This window comes from Coccinella septempunctata, chromosome 3 (genome assembly GCF_907165205.1).
Source record: "Coccinella septempunctata chromosome 3, icCocSept1.1, whole genome shotgun sequence".
NCBI lineage: Eukaryota > Metazoa > Arthropoda > Insecta > Coleoptera > Coccinellidae > Coccinella > Coccinella septempunctata.
The window spans coordinates 6,360,797-6,376,963 of NC_058191.1; the positions used below are offsets into that span (position 1 = coordinate 6,360,797).

At 36.3% G+C, this 16,167-nt stretch overlaps 1 protein-coding gene across 1 annotated transcript; it reads left to right on the forward strand.

Moving 5' to 3' along the window:
- Nucleotides 1-230: 230 nt before the first annotated feature.
- Nucleotides 231-13,477, forward strand: LOC123309547 (leucine--tRNA ligase, cytoplasmic). Its single transcript, XM_044892711.1, has 13 exons — nt 231-361; nt 453-878; nt 1,979-2,140; nt 2,192-2,436; nt 5,356-5,584; nt 5,640-5,999; nt 8,509-8,953; nt 9,009-9,492; nt 11,835-12,108; nt 12,189-12,443; nt 12,501-12,713; nt 12,773-13,004; nt 13,231-13,477. The coding sequence occupies exons 1-13, from the start codon at nt 359-361 to the stop codon at nt 13,431-13,433; spliced, it is 3,531 nt and encodes a 1,176-aa protein (XP_044748646.1). The 5' UTR covers nt 231-358; the 3' UTR covers nt 13,434-13,477.
- The last annotated feature ends 2,690 nt before the right edge of the window (nt 13,478-16,167 follow it).

The following is a 16,167-nucleotide window of genomic DNA, read 5'->3' on the forward strand; positions in this document are numbered from 1 at the left end:
GGAGGGTACCCTCCATACAAAGGATTTACATGTGAAAGGAGGGTAGGCTACTCAAGAAGAATGAACCAAAGCAAAGATTATAGAGTTATAATCTTTGGAATGAACGAGAATCGATGTAGTCATTGCAGACCTCAGAATAATTTCATTTAGGTTGTTCTTCGAGTCTTGGACATCAGGTTGAGTATCCGTGGGACAAAAAGTCTAATCAAAGAGGAATCTTTGGATTCTTTGGTCTATGTGCGAATCTAACCTACATAACCCTTTGAGTCTTTTTTCGTGAACCGATCAACTTTTTTAGGGTTTTTGGCAGAAAATATCATAAAAATCCAGATTTTATCATTATTCCACTCCAGTTGCAATGGTAAATGTTTCCATATATTCATAATTATGAATTTTAGAATTCTTAATTCTCATGAGATTTTTCCATATGCTTGTATTTCGTATGCTTTTAGACGACTGTAGAACGAAAAGGCACCTTTAAAGTTGAGTACCTCCAGAAAATTGAAAGAGAGGTTCAAGAGCGTTGGGCAGCGGATAAAATATACGAACAAGATGCACCAAAAGAGGCACGAAAGTCACCCGATGAAAAGTTCCTTTGTACATTTCCTTATCCATATATGAATGGAAGGCTGCATTTGGGCCACACTTTTTCTCTGAGTAAATGTGAATTTGCAGTCAGATATCAGGTGCTTAAAGGGAAAAAGGGACTGTTTCCATTCGGATTTCACTGCACAGGTATGCCTATTAAGGCGTGTGCAGATAAATTGAAGAGAGAAATAGAGCTGTATGGAAATCCGCCTCAGTTTCCTGATGAAGAAGATGAAGTAGAAGTCTTAAAAGATGATATCATCCCAAAGGACAAAAGCAAGGGAAAAAAAGTGTGTAGCTCTCGAGAAGTAGTCAAAAGTATTTGGCCACCTGCATTTTTCTTCATGTTACAAACTTGAACATCTTTTGGAACTATTTAATTAGGTTTCGTTGTTGATATCTCACCACAAAAAACCATTCAATAAAAAGTCAAATATGTTAATGTTATTCACCGAAAGTGTGGTGATAAAACCGATGTAATGTTATGTTCAGAGTTTCTTTGAAGCTATACTTTCAACTGGGGGCTCATGTTCTTATGAACTTTTCTAGTAATAAACTAAAATGAAATTTTAATAGTTACTATAAATCAGTTTGCATTATACTATATGATGTCAATTGACCAGAAAAGCAATTCTCTATTGATCAATATATTGGGGTAAATCTGGTCTTGCACTAAATTTTTGGATCTAAATGGTTAAAACCAAGTACCCAAGAGACTTAAGGCCCCCACAGACGCCAGACTTAAACCCAATAGAATAGCTATGGCATCGGCAGGTTAAACGGGTTCAAAAATGTTGTCCTAGATGTAAAGAAGACTTATCCAGAATATGCTTATTATTTTGTTTTAATGATTGCTAATGAATAATTGAATGTGCTATTGAGTCTTAAGGCCTTTTTGATCTTAGGATGTATAATCTGCTACCTGCAGAGGTTTAGTCCTTGCGGGCTCTCCATCTGTTCAGAAAACATTTAAAAAATATTTGCTTACTTCCAAAAGAGAAATTCTTGAAATCTGATTGATGCATTTGGGACAGTGTAAATAGATGATTGTATCTTGATAAAATAACAAAGTTGTAGTCTTGACAATTGATATGGATTTTTGTAGCTTTCTTTTTGACTTTGTTTTTTTTTTGTTCATAAATCAGGCAAGTAAGTGGCTTCACTTGTTGTCTTTTTCTTCTTTACTCGGAACTCAGATTATGAATATTAACTTTATTGTAATTGAATGAATAAAGTTATTATTATTTTAGTTTATTCAAACCTCAGCAAAATCCTTTTTTCTGGGTGGCCAAATACTTTTGAGCGGTAGTGTATATAACAAATAAGATTTATTATTTTTCAATGAAATTAATTTTAGAATTCAAGCTAATGCTGATTTTTTTCTTTTCAGAGCAAAGCAGTTGCGAAGGCAGGTTCTTCCAAATTTCAATGGAACATAATGAAATCACTTGGTCTTAAAGATGAAGAAATTGTGAAATTCTCTGATGCGGACTATTGGATTCAATATTTTCCACCTTTGGCTGTACAAGATCTGAATAGAATTGGTTTATTTGTATGTAATTTCACTTTGTTTCCTAAAACATTTTCATATTGAATGTTTTAGGTTGATTGGAGAAGAACTTTTGTAACAACAGATGCAAACCCATTTTATGATTCCTTCGTAAGATGGCAGTTCCTGAGGCTCAAAGATCGCAATAAAATCCAGTTTGGTAAAAGATATACAATATATTCTCCAAAAGATGGGCAACCTTGTATGGACCATGATAGATCAGTGGGCGAAGGAGTGGCTCCTCAAGAGTATACACTCGTTAAAATGAAGATTTGCAAGATAGATTCACCCGAATTGAGGTAAGTATTTTCAAAATATCTTATGAATGTCAATTTTGCATTATTTGTATTAGATAATTTTAAAATGTTGGGAGTTGTCTGGTAGTATGTTGCATGACTGAATATAAATAATTTAATTATAGCGAAGTTATGTTTATGAATTATTATTGTTGGTATTTAGATCATCAAAAGGAGAATAATCATTGTTATCTTGATATGGTAAGTAATCCAAATGTTTTGTCAAATCCATTTGTTGTTTTTTCTATGATTGAAAAACCCATTCCTAGTGAGTTACTTTCTTTCTGACTGTTTGAGCAGCTCCTAGGCTTCTCTGGTGCATCTCGCTCGAGCACCGACGCGTTCATTTTGATTCGGGCGTGAAGTATCCGAGCAGCTTGCTTTATCTTCCCCTGTCCTGTCTTGCTGGTCCACGCGTCGAGTGTGTGCGTTTTATTTGGTAACATTTCAGGGGCGAGAAGACCGGAGCTGTAAAGGTGCATGAAGCACCAAAAAAATGGAGTGTCGTCCAAAAATGATAAGCTATCTCGCGAAATATCAAACATATCGTCCACACCGAAGTTCGAACGCCAAGGAACGCAAATGTGAAAAGAGATTTAAAAATGTTGGATTCGGTGTGGATGGCATAACTAATTCCATCCGAACGCTTTTCAACGGTTCAATAACGTTGGCTTGCGTTCGGGTAAGACGCGGTACATCAAAGGTGAAGAATACGAGGATGTGTTGATATCTAGTTAGCCTAGTTAGTTCCATGCATCAAAATATATTGCGTTACCATAGCAACGAACAATAATTCATTAGAAGTGTCGGTGTGATGTTTGAGGTCAAAAAAAGTAAACCAGAGTTACGCAATTAATTGAAAGAAAGAAGATGTCCACCGAAATTGTGAAAATCGAAAAATTGGAGTATCGAGCTATCATTAAGTACCTGTATTTAAAAGGGTTAAGAGGTAAGCAGATTTACGAAGATATGCTTAATACCCTTAGTGATCAATGTCCTTCGTATGCGACCGTGAAAAATTGGACTGCAAGCTTCAAAAGAGGTAAATTTTCCATTGATGATGATCGATCGGGAAGGCCAGTTTCTGTGTCAGTCCCCGAAAATATCGATGCAGTTCGTGACATGATTTTTATCAGACCGTCGAATTGGGCTTAAACGGATATCCTGAATATTTCATACGAATACGAAAATTTCATACGAACGCGTTCATCATATAGTTAACGTCAATTTGGACATCATAAGCACTGCTTTCCAGTCTTTAGCTGGCGCGCACTGGGTACCGTTCCGAATTTTGACCGTTCCAGTACGCGGGGCGTGGTTAATTTGACAGTTAATATTAGGAGTTTCCGTCAAAGCAAGAGCGTAAAGCTCCAGTGCGTCAAGCCCCGGTTGAAAAATTGCTGCAAACTGGATCCCCAAATGTTGGAATGTTGACCAAAAGCGTGCAAGGGTAGAAGCATCGCGTTCGATCTGTGCTCGATTCGAAAACGATGTAGACTTCTTAAACCGAATTGTTACTATGGATGAGACTTGGGTACATTTCTACGATCCACAAGCAAAGCAACAATCGATGGAATGGCGACACTCTGGTTCTTCAAGACCTAAGAAGTTTCGTGTCCAAAAATCTGCTGGAAAAGTTCTTTCTTCAGATTTTTGGGGTTTCCATGGAGTAATCATGATTGATTTTTTGGATAAGTGTAGAACAATTACCGGAGATTACTATTCGACATTACTGACCACTCTACGGGAAGAAATTAAAGAAAAAAGACGCGGAAAGCTATCCAAAGGAGTTTTGTTTTTTTTGCTAGTCAACGCCCCTGCACACAAATCTCATGTTGCCATGCAAAAAATTCGTGATTTAGGGTTTGAATTACTAGAACACCCCCCTTATTCACCAGATTTGGCTCCATCCGACTATCATCTGTTTGCTCAGTTGCAAAAAAGTTTAAAAGGCTGTAAATTTTCTTCCAACGAGGAGGTAATAAAAGCTGTAGAGGTCTGGTTTGCAGAGCAAGAAGAAACATTTTTTTGAAAGGTCTAGAGACGTTGCAGGTTCACTGTAATAAATGTATCCAATGAAGAGGAGAATATGTTGAGTAATATATGTTGAGTAATATATGTTGAGTAATAAAATATTTTGACATTGAAATTTTGTTTGGTTAAATAGTAGGCTAAGTAAGGTAAGTAAGTAGTAAGTCTTCAATATATCCTCGTACCTTATATGTACTTGTAATTTTCATGACGTTTTTCCTATATCTTTATATAGAAAATATTTAATTATGGCTTATGACTTATGACATTCCCTTCTAGTCACATCACTTTGAGGTGTGCGATTTTGCAGGAGAGTGAGTACTTCCTGTGTTCCTCTACTGTCAGCTCGATTATACCAAAAATCGAGTTTGACACTGTTTGCCTCAGAGCAGTAGCAAAGAATGTTCTCGGTAGTGTCGATTTTTTTATGCGAACTCTGCATAAGCATTCATCGTCTATAGACCTATACAAGCTTACTATAGTATAGACTGTTTGTAGTATAAACAAGTTTGTACAGGTTTCCCGTGTAGGCATTTATGAGGTTTCTCAGAGGGTTCTCAGATTGGTTCTAGAGAATTTCATCCAAGAATTGCTGCATTTGCATGTATAAAGAATAGTCCTGTGATTGCGACGCAAATTCGGCCAGTTACGCCGTAACTCAATTGACCTGAGTTTCGCAAATTTGAAATTGTGTTTCTTCACACTATTGGTAGTTGAAGTTCCATTTACTGCTTTCAGACCAATATGCGCTGCACTCTCGTCTTAAATAAGTTGAAGTCTTAAATTGAAGATATAGAACACGAGAGAAGGCAACTCGGAAATCGGGAACTTATCCATAATATCCAATAAAGCAATATTCACCAAGGTGAAGTCGTATTTTTAATTTTTCAGAGATTTGATGAAAAAAAAGGACATCTTCCTTGTTTGTGCTACTCTTAGACCAGAGACTATGTATGGTCAAACGAATTGTTGGTTGCATCCAGAAATCAATTATGTTGCTTTTGAATGTAAAAATGGCGAAGTATTCATTTGTACTGAAAGAGCAGCTAGGAACATGAGCTATCAGGGTTTCACTTCAGTCGAGGGAAAGTATGATATATTAATGAGATTGACAGGACAGGTAATAATGCTATTGTATGTGAGGAGTTATATTTTTCAATTCTAAATTTTCCCAGGACCTTCTTGGATGCTGTCTCAAGACCCCTTTAACCACTTATGAATATGTGTATGCTTTACCAATGTTGACTATAAAGGCTGATAAAGGCACTGGAATAGTAACAAGTGTTCCATCTGATTCTCCAGATGACTACGCTGCTCTGATTGATCTGAAAAAGAAACAGCCCCTAAGGGAGAAATATGGAATCACCTTCGAAATGGTTCTACCATACCAACCTATTTCTATTCTTGATATTCCAGGTATCGGAAGTTTGGCTGCACAAACACTTTATGAAAAGCTGAAAATTCAGAGCCAGAACGATAAAGAAAAGCTTCTAGAAGCTAAAGAGCTGGTTTACATGAAAGGATTTTATGAGGGTGTGAGTACAAAATTAAAGTTGTGATTTCGTGCTGACTTTTTTTTTCCAACATGATTTTTCTGTTGATCAATTAGAAGAGTACAATTATAAACCTTTGAAAAAACAAGAAAAAGTTCAACAGCCACTATACCATGTGCAGTCATTAAAAAAGTTATCCTAGTAAAAATCATGTAATTCAGTTTCTTGACTTATGGCCTAGCTTTTGTCCGCTTTGTGGCCCGCTTGAACTAACAATCTCCATGTTAAGGAGAAACATACTTAACAGTTTTCAATTTATCACTGCGCCATTTGAATGATGTGAGGACCAATTATGCAGGGTGTGTTTTCAAAGGTGAGGCTTTTTTTTTGACAGAAGGTGACAAAATAAGTCGTTTAACCAAAAATTGTCTTTATAAAATAACCAACATGGCTGAAATACAACCCCTAGAAGTACGAAAAAATTTCATTGAATTTCAAGTACGGGACTGTGGAAGGTGACTCCGGCATCCCAAAAACCAAACAAAACATAAACATGTGTCCGGACAATGGATGGTTCAGTACCAAGTTCATCAGATTAGATGCATCATGTCACTTTTGAGAGAATCATAATTGTTGTATGGTGCAATTTAGGTTAAAAAAAATGTAGAAAAAGTGCTATGATGTTTCCCCATTTCATCCCATTTTCACGACGATTCTTGGAATGTTCGAACAAGAAGATTGTGATACCCATTGTAAAAAAAATTGTGAATAATTTAGACGAATTTTATTGGTGAGATTTTGAAGTATTATTCTATTTTTTACACTAAGTCCTATGTCTCTTCTGTCAGTTGGTGTCGAAATGAGCTATTTCATATAATTACTTAAAAATAATGAGAATTTGGCAATCCTTAGTTTCCATTTTCATTACGACGTTAATATCGAATGAGCCAATATCCTAAACGAAACCACATGGTCGAATCAGGAGAAAAGCTTTTTCCCACTGCTTTGGGATAATTCAGCTAACAAACGGTCTAGGGTCGTATTAGGATCAATTAAGTAATCATTTTCAATTTTTTATTCAACTTTGTCATTTTGAAATTTTGATATAGGTGATTTTAGGTGAAACGTTCCATTTTGACCAGTTCTGCAGTTCTACGTTCTGTTGAAAAAAAGCCTCACCTTCAAATACACCCTCTAGATTACCACGCCGTTTGCTGGTGGATGAAGGCTACCTCAAACCATTGAACTCTAAACGAAGTTCTTTTAGAGTTCAATGCCTCAAACGTAACGGTGTAAATTTGTAATACCATTTCAAGTTAACTCGTTAATTTATAAGAACTCGATGAATACAGCGCCAAATAATGGAATCCGAATAAATGAAAGAATTTATTTTCTACTAACTTTTTTTTCATGAAATTTGCCGTATGCTTGTCTTCAATTAGATTTTAGATTATATCTGGACTCAAATGTAAAAAACATAATAATAAGGTCTAACGTCCTGAAAAAAGGACACGTAGTGATAACAACAACAAAAATAACTAGTAGAAATCTAGGAAAAAAAAATGTACGTAGAGAGAACTTTTGGAAACAAGTGTAGATATTCCTCAGTCATCATCAACTAGAGTTATGCAGTACTGATGACGGCAAATAAGCCAGAAACCCGTCTACCTGCTACTCATTCGATCGATGACGGCACGTTCCCTGCAGTTCACTTTTCAATTTAAATTTCCACTTGTCCATTTTCATTTTTGTTAAGTATAATATCCGGAAATATAATACCAACATAAAAATATCGATTGAAGAGTTAGATAACATCCAGGATTTATCTGCAGATCTTTTCGACATCTGAAAAGTTTTATTTTTAAAATTCGATGTATATTGGGCGAGTCTTTGACTCGTACAAATATTTTAACAGTAGATTCTTGAGGTCAAAAGAAATACTTGTTTCCTTTACCGTTTTTTCCGAATCGGCTCGGTTTAAAAGAGGCTGTTGAAAAACCATACGAAAATGGTATTTTTAGTTTTATCTCACAAACGGTTTTATCGAATGAAATGAATTTCGGAATATAGTTTTTCATTTCTTTGATAAATCTTTTTCGAACACAAGATATCACTCACGTCTTCCAGTTTTCTTATCATGACCATTACGTACCATAAAAATAGCAAATATTCAAAGAGCCCAACTCTTGACACTAAGTTGGACGCTATCTAATGAATATTTGAACGTTTTGTAAAATAAAAGTATTCTTCTTATTTTCTCGTATAATGTGCCGTTTTCGAGTAATTTGATGTTCAAAAATTAAAAAGTATCTGTGAAATTAGAAAAATTGGACATCAAGTATTGGCCACATCAATTCAATAGGTACCCTAAAATTTCGATATTATTCTAAAAGTGAAACTAATTTTCTCAATCTTGGAAATCCTATTTGTTCTGATATCATTCATTACTCCACTGAAAGTTGCATCTGAAGCCCCATTACTGAAAAATGACATTTATATAAGTTTTTCTAGTATTCGATTACTACATATTCAAAACAATTTTATCTTTCAGGTTTTACTGGTAGGCAAATACAAAGGCTCTAAAATCCAAGATGTGAAAAAGAAAATTCAAGCCGAGCTTGTCGCTTCTAATGAAGCTGCCATTTATTACGAGCCTGAGAAAACAATAATTTCAAGGTCAGGAGATGAGTGTGTGGTAGCTCTTTGTGATCAATGGTACCTGGATTATGGTGAAGAATCATGGAAAAAAGAAGCTGAAAAGTCTTTATCGAATATGAACACTTATCATGAGGAGGTACGGAAAAATTTCATTGCATCCTTGAATTGGTTACGTGAGCATGCATGTTCAAGAACTTATGGGCTGGGCACAAAGTTACCTTGGGATCAGAAATGGTTGATTGAATCTCTTTCTGATTCAACAATCTACATGGCTTATTATACAATTGCTCATTTACTGCAAGGAAACAGTTTTAGAGGCGACAAAACGAACGTCCTTGGTAAGTCTTATCAATGCTTGTACAGAATTTTGTTGGACATTGGACGTTCTTTCAGGTATTACTGCGGATCAACTGACTCCTGAAGTATGGGATTATGTATTTTTCAAAGATGCTCCTCTTCCCAAAACTTCCATAAAAAAAGAAGCACTCGATCATATGAAACGCGAATTTGAGTATTGGTACCCTGTAGATTTGAGAGTATCTGGCAAAGATCTGGTTCAGAACCATCTAACGTATTTCATTTACAATCATTGCGCCATATGGCCAAACGACGAAGCGAAATGGCCGAAAGGTATAAGAGCCAATGGACATTTAATGTTGAACTCGGCCAAGATGTCTAAATCTGAAGGAAACTTCTTGACGCTCAGTGAAGCTGTTGATAAATTCAGTGCTGATGGAATGAGGTTATGCTTAGCGGATGCTGGTGATTCTGTAGAAGATGCTAATTTTGTCGAAGCTACCGCCGATGCTGCAATTTTGAGATTATACACTTTTATTGAATGGGTTAAGGAAATTCTCAATAATAAAGAGTCATTAAGGTAAGTATGTTAGAATGTTTGGTGATTGACAACAAAGAGAACATAAATCCTACTCTTAAATGTTAGGTTAGTCTTCTATTTCAGAGATACAGGGTGATTTATGTTTATACAAAAAATTTGTATCCTTCATAGCTTCGATTATTTTCCATTTAAAATTATTATTATTATTATTTAAATTTGGTAAAATTGTTAACTGTTTTTAGATGCATTTTTACTCGAGAATGTAATGAATAATCTTTTTCGAACATATCAGCTCGCCTTTGTTGTGATCACAAAGAGAATTACGCAATTTCTAATTCCGGGTGAAATTTTACCTTGCATTTGCGCGGAAACATTCACTCCTGTTGAGGACCAATGTCAAATGAGAGGTAGGCGGTAACAAATATAACCATTGCTGATTGCGCATGTTTAACATACTGGTGATATCACTATTCAAAACTATCATTGTGCCCCACGTCCCCCTATATAATAATGTCGTCTTGTACTACTAATTTCGTAAGCACCGAGTGGGAGAGGTAAGAGAGGAAAATCAGCTAACCTCTAAGTTCGGGAATTCGCTGTTTCTTCGAAAACCACGGCACGTCCGTGTCCGCGAATAATGCAAAACGAAAGACGAAATACCATAGGCGCGTATTACTTTCGACTCGGAAAACAGATAGGAAATAAGAGAAAAAATCTTCAGAAATTCGACATTTTCCAACGCGAATGTAAACGCATCCAGCTTCTCCCGGGGCCTATTGTTGTTTCTTATAGTTTCGGAGGAGTTTTATTATTCCTGAGAACCTACCTACTTTTCTACACGAAACCAACCAGAAAGCGACAACTGATAGCAAGAAAATCATTCTTCATATCCCGTAGCACAATCCGTGAACCAAATTCGGACGCAAAATATCTAGATGAATTGTGAATTTAAAAAAATTCGAGATCCCTTCGTGCCTTTCCTTCAAGTTGATAAGGTCCATTTTCGCAAAGCAGCCAAGGGAGATCAGCAAATCAGCTGACATTAACGTGACCTATGTACCTAACTTCAGTCATCAGCTGACCCAAATTTGTACTTTTATATTTCAGTTAGACCTGAAACTGCAATAATATCAACTTCGAGTCTTTCTTATTTTCACTGTCCAACAATTTTCCCCATCCTGAAATCTGATGTTGGAAATCACAGCTCATGGAACATTTAAAATGTAATGTTCTAAACATTCCAAATAAATTCATGATTAAGACTATTGTCCCGATGGAACCATATTTGTTTTAATACATAGGTACAACGTATGATCCTCCTCGAATTAATATTATTTCCTCAAGTCATATAATCGTGTTTTTGCTCCCGGCCGATCTTTCATATCAATGCTGCAGTCAATAAGTTAATTTATTTTCTCTTATTCATAAAAGTATGGCGAAGCGAATAATTAGCTATATGTAAGGAGGGATGGACTCATTTCATACCAAGGATTATAGATCATGTTTTATGATCCCTGATTTCATAATTGATTTTCATATTACGATGATGCGCATATTTCTCCTGTTTTTCAAGTTCAGAATGACCGTCGAAGAAAATTGGAGGATATCAGAATGTACTCATAAAAAAATTTGTTTCATTCTGACAGCCCTAGAACCCCACCTCCAACGATCAAAATGAACCGATATTCTGTTTTTTTTTCTATTCAGAATGTTTTAAGGATTCCTTCCTAGAAAATAAGTCAGTTCAAAATGATCGGCCGAGGAAATTGGTGGCTAAAGTTCATAGAGGGATGACTAAAATATCCTAACATGATTTTTTGTTCATACTACAGCTCCGAGGATCAAAACCTAGTCGGTATATACTAATTTCGTAACCACCGAGTGGGAGAGGTAATAGTAGTGGAAAATCAGCTGATTTAAAGGCTCGGGAAATCGCTATCTGTGCATATCGAGGACCTCGCCAAACGCCAAATATGATTAACTGGAGCGTGCCCAGCAAATAATCTGGACCTGGTAGCCAGATCGGAAAAGCCTAAAAAAATCCCGGGAAAATTGTTTCATCAGATTAATTATGCTCGGTAAATAAGGAATACATAGAGGGTGCTTGCTTTTTGTCCTCACGAAAAACCTGGAATTTCAAATTGATTATTATGAAGTCGATTCATCTAGTACAGTGAACAAGTGTACCATTAAATAAAATCATGTGAAGGATACACATTTCTTTGCAGAAACATAAATAACCCTGTATCACTGCAATGAGTAGACTTACCCACCATATGTAAGAAGGATTTTCGTATTTAGGGTTCCTCTTGTGGAATTACACTTGTCATATTAGTTTGTAGGGTCCAAAGAAGTGGACTTGAAATTTTATTTTTTTTTAGAACTGGATCAACCAATACCTTCAATGACCAGGTGTTCACCAGTGAAATGAATAAAAAAATCATCGAAACCGATGAATTTTACAATAAAATGTTGTTCAAAGAAGCTTTAAAATCTGGATTCTTCGAACTACAAGCTGCTAGGGACAAATATAGGGAGTTATGTTTGAATGGAATGCATTTGGACCTTATCCTTAGATTTATTGAAGTTCAAGCTTTGTTATTATCGCCTATTTGCCCTCATGTTGCTGAGCATGTTTGGCGTTTATTGGGGAAAGTGAGTCATATATTATTGGCTTCATTGCTGTTTCATTAGACATATGTTAATTTGGAAAATATTCATATTATTTTTTCCAGAATACCAGCATTGTCAAAGCTCAGTGGCCAAAAGCTGGACCAATCGATGAAATTCAAATCAAGTCGTCTCAGTACCTCATGGATACTGCCCACACCCTTCGCCTTCATCTTAAAACATATTTGCAAGGTACAAAAACCAAAGGGAAGTCAAATACAGATGCAGTACCCAAGCCAGACGTTGCGGAATTGTGGGTTGCTAAAATATATCCCCAGTGGCAAAGCATCATATTAGATACATTGAAACAAATGTTTGAGGTAAAACACTTAGAAATTTTTATCTTTCATCTTGAAAAATTATTTTTCCATTTTTAGGAGAAGAAGGAACTACCCGATAATAAATCATTATCTGTAGAATTTTCTAAGAAGGAGGAACTCAAGAAATATATGAAGAAAGTAATGCCTTTTGTTCAAACCACAAGGGAGAAATTGCAAAAACTTGGTCCTGTGGCATTGGCGAAAACTTTGGAATTTGATGAAGCTGATGTATTGATGAATAACAGTTCTTATTTGGCTAATACTTTAGATGTAAGTAATATTTATTTGTTCACCGAATTATACTTCCTAATACTGTTCATAATTTAAAGGTTGACGAAATTATCGTGAAATTCACTGATGATCCTTCAGCAACAGACAAAATGAAAGAATGTTGCCCAGGTAGCCCGTTCGTTGTGTTCTCCTCCAAACCCAGTGTAAAAGTAGAATTTGTTAACCCTGTTCCCAGTTCAGGGTTGTTCTCTTTAAGGCTGCCCATATTAGATGGCGATTCTTTGAAAGACGTTACCCAGAAACTGTCAAAAAATGTGAAAAAAATAAAGGGTGAGTTATGATTAAGATTTGGGTCATTAATGCATATGTACTTGCACAACGATTTATTCTAAAATAACCGATGAATATAGAAAATCGTAACTTTGTATACGATAAAAACTATTACGATCTGTAATTCGGATTGGGTCACGTAACGACACGTGACCAAATCCGCCATGTTATTGCAAAAAACATTGTTTGGAATGATTCACAATCAGTTTAATATTCCCAAATATAGATGCAGAGGCTGTGGCTCTATGGCGATATGAGGATCCGGTTTTAGGACCATTGAAAATTCCAGTTTTTGGTGAACCAACGAAGGACAAAGTTCTGATTGAAGCAGGCAGCACTTTTAAGGTTGATGTGAAAACCAAAACAGTTCATATCGTGAACAACGGAAAAGAATTCGAATTAGGAAATAAAGTGACATATTTGTTATGATAAACGAATTTAATTCTTATTTATTCAATAAATGTTTTAAAATAGTTGGATCGCATTTTATTCATCGAACATTGTTACAGGGGAGTTGACAAATAACATTTTCAACTGTATCGTTATTCTCAACCATTTTGTTCAGGTTATGTAAATAGATGCTGAATCAGAGTCACACATTCAAAGCACATTATACTAACTTCTGGGTATCGTTAACTTCTACTAGAACTAGTTCTCCTGCGTAAAATAAATTTTTATGTTGTGCTACGTCTGAAATAGCCATCTTCTGTGCTTTGTCCCTGCTTCGACGCCAGTTAATCAAAACAATTGGTCTGTCAGGAATCTACATTACGAGCGTACCAAAGAGAAACTCCCAACATCGAAGGAGAGTAGCGATAGGCCGGTTTCTCAACTCACCAAAGATGCTGAATAGATGAAACAGAGAACATTTTGTTGAAAACCAGTGACCGCATCAAAGTATTACATATATCGATGCGACATCTGGCGTTCTACGACCTAAGCTTCTCATACATGGCTACTCATAAGTTGTCATCTGCGTACATTTCCTTTCTCCCACTACAATGTTCTGCAACTATTCCAGTCTGAAAGCCGACTCGAATAATGCCGAAACAGGTCGGTAAGGATCAAAAAAAGCCGAACCGAACTGAAAGCAAGATCTGACTCATGCAATTTGAACCCTGAAATACTGCCAACAGAGGTCACCATAATCAAACGAGAAATCGTTACCACTATCCAAGAAACATTCATGGTCATTGAAACGCCGCTGGCCAAAATGACTGAATCCTTTTGTTGATACTCTTTGGTCTGGACTGGTCGATATTGCCGATCTGCTTGAGTTCCGTCGGCAGGAAGATGAGAATCATCTCATTATAGTGCATAGCCTACTAGAAGCCAACTAACTTCTAGAGACGGTTGCCTCTGGCTATGCATAGTGTCATCTCATAATCAAAGGTTATAGAGTTAGATTATAGAGCTAATCTAACCTAACCTAACCTAACTCTATAATCTTTGCTCATGTTTTCTGCTGTTTTGTGGTGCTTATTTTTTGTTTGTTTTTATAATTTTTGATAGTTGTTGTTTGATGTCATGAACTGGACAGATGAGGAAATAGGAAATATATTTCAAATTTGAACCTGCTTGAATATTGTCAGGATGGTCCTCACTTGTGGTAGACTGCTCATTTGAACACTTTATGGTAGGGTTGTATGTATTTGTAGTAGATCTGATGCCGACTACCGCGAACATCGCAATGAATACAACCATTTGAAATCTTCGATCGCTCTGCCAAGGCCAAATTTGAGAATAGCCTGGCATCAAAGGAAAACAGAAACTGCCATCAACGGATTCAAGAGAGTGGAGAAAAAGTGTTTCTGTTTGATTTAGTAATTAGTTCTTTCTGTTATATTTGTGATACTAGCAGAATATTGTATATATTGTATACTTCAAAATTCAAAGAAGTTTCAAATAAAAGTCGTTAGTAATCAAGGGGGAAAGAAAATGAACATAATTTGTTTTAACCTTGACTTTGAATTCAGGGTTATTTTAAGGTCGACCTGATTTTTTAAATAATTTTCAGTGCAGATTCTTATTATTCATAAAAAAGAAGTAACTTTAAAGTAGTTACCGTAGTAGGTACTGTAACGATAAAAATCAAGCCTCGTTTTAAATGTCCGTTTCCCTGAATTTTTCAGTTGAGCAATGCCCGTCTGATGGAGATTTCGGTTTTAATATAGATATTCCGTTTCATTTTAGAAATATTTTTCAGATCCTGAAAAATTCAATTTAAATTCCGTAAAATTGAAATTTCCATCAGTAATCCGCGGTAATAATCCAAAACAAAGAAAAAGTGTCTTTCTGCATTCGGCGTTGTTTTTCCGTTCACAAAAACACACCGAATTCTGCTTAAGACAACGTGGATTGCAGATAACGACAGTTTCTTTTACCGCCGCCGAGAATATTTCTGCTGGGGAGAATATTCGAGAATACCGAATTTTTGGATGCAATTTTGATCACATGATCGTCCACATGTGGGAAGGTTGATGGATGGGGCCGCACCACCGGACGAACGTCATTCTTGATTCGGCACTGATTCTTTATTCCTTATTCTTGATTCATGATTCATTGTTCATTATTCGGCAATTGTTCATTTCTTAATCTGTGTGAGACATTATTCTTGATTTATTCAGCTCCTGATTTGATTTGATTTCACTTTTAATTTTTCTAAATTTGAAGATCCTGTGATCTGTTTTTTTTCTTTTCTATTATTGGTGGTGTGACCGTACCGGAACAAACTGTAAGTCTTTTCTTGATACCGCATACTTCGTGATTCAAAGTTGCATTCTTTTATTTGTTTAATTGTGTTAATCCTTATTCTTAATCCCCCTGTTTAAAGCAGACTTCTGTCGCCTGGTTCTCTGGTGAACCAAGACCAATCGACAGAAGTCTCGAAGTCGTTCCGCTGGTAATGCTTGGCGTGTACACCCAAGGTCGCCACGGAAAGACCACTGTAGCCTATCCCATCCTACCCCTGTCGTGTTCCGTTTTCGTTTTCCCGTTTACCGCAGACTTCTGTCGCCTGGCTCTCTGGTGAACCAAGACCAACCGACGGAAGTCTCGAAGTCGTTCCGCGGGTAATGCTTGGCGTGTACACGGAAAGACCACAGTGACCTATCCCGTCCTACCCCTGTTGTGTTCCGTTTAGATTTCCCGTTTATCGCAGACT

Bases quoted from the DNA above. Each gene is read 5' to 3' on its own strand.
- LOC123309547 (XM_044892711.1), top strand. The intron at 5,585-5,639 runs GTAATAATGCTA...AAATTTTCCCAG, and splicing joins TAATGAGATTGACAGGACAG to GACCTTCTTGGATGCTGTCT. The intron at 6,000-8,508 runs GTGAGTACAAAA...TTTATCTTTCAG, and splicing joins TGAAAGGATTTTATGAGGGT to GTTTTACTGGTAGGCAAATA.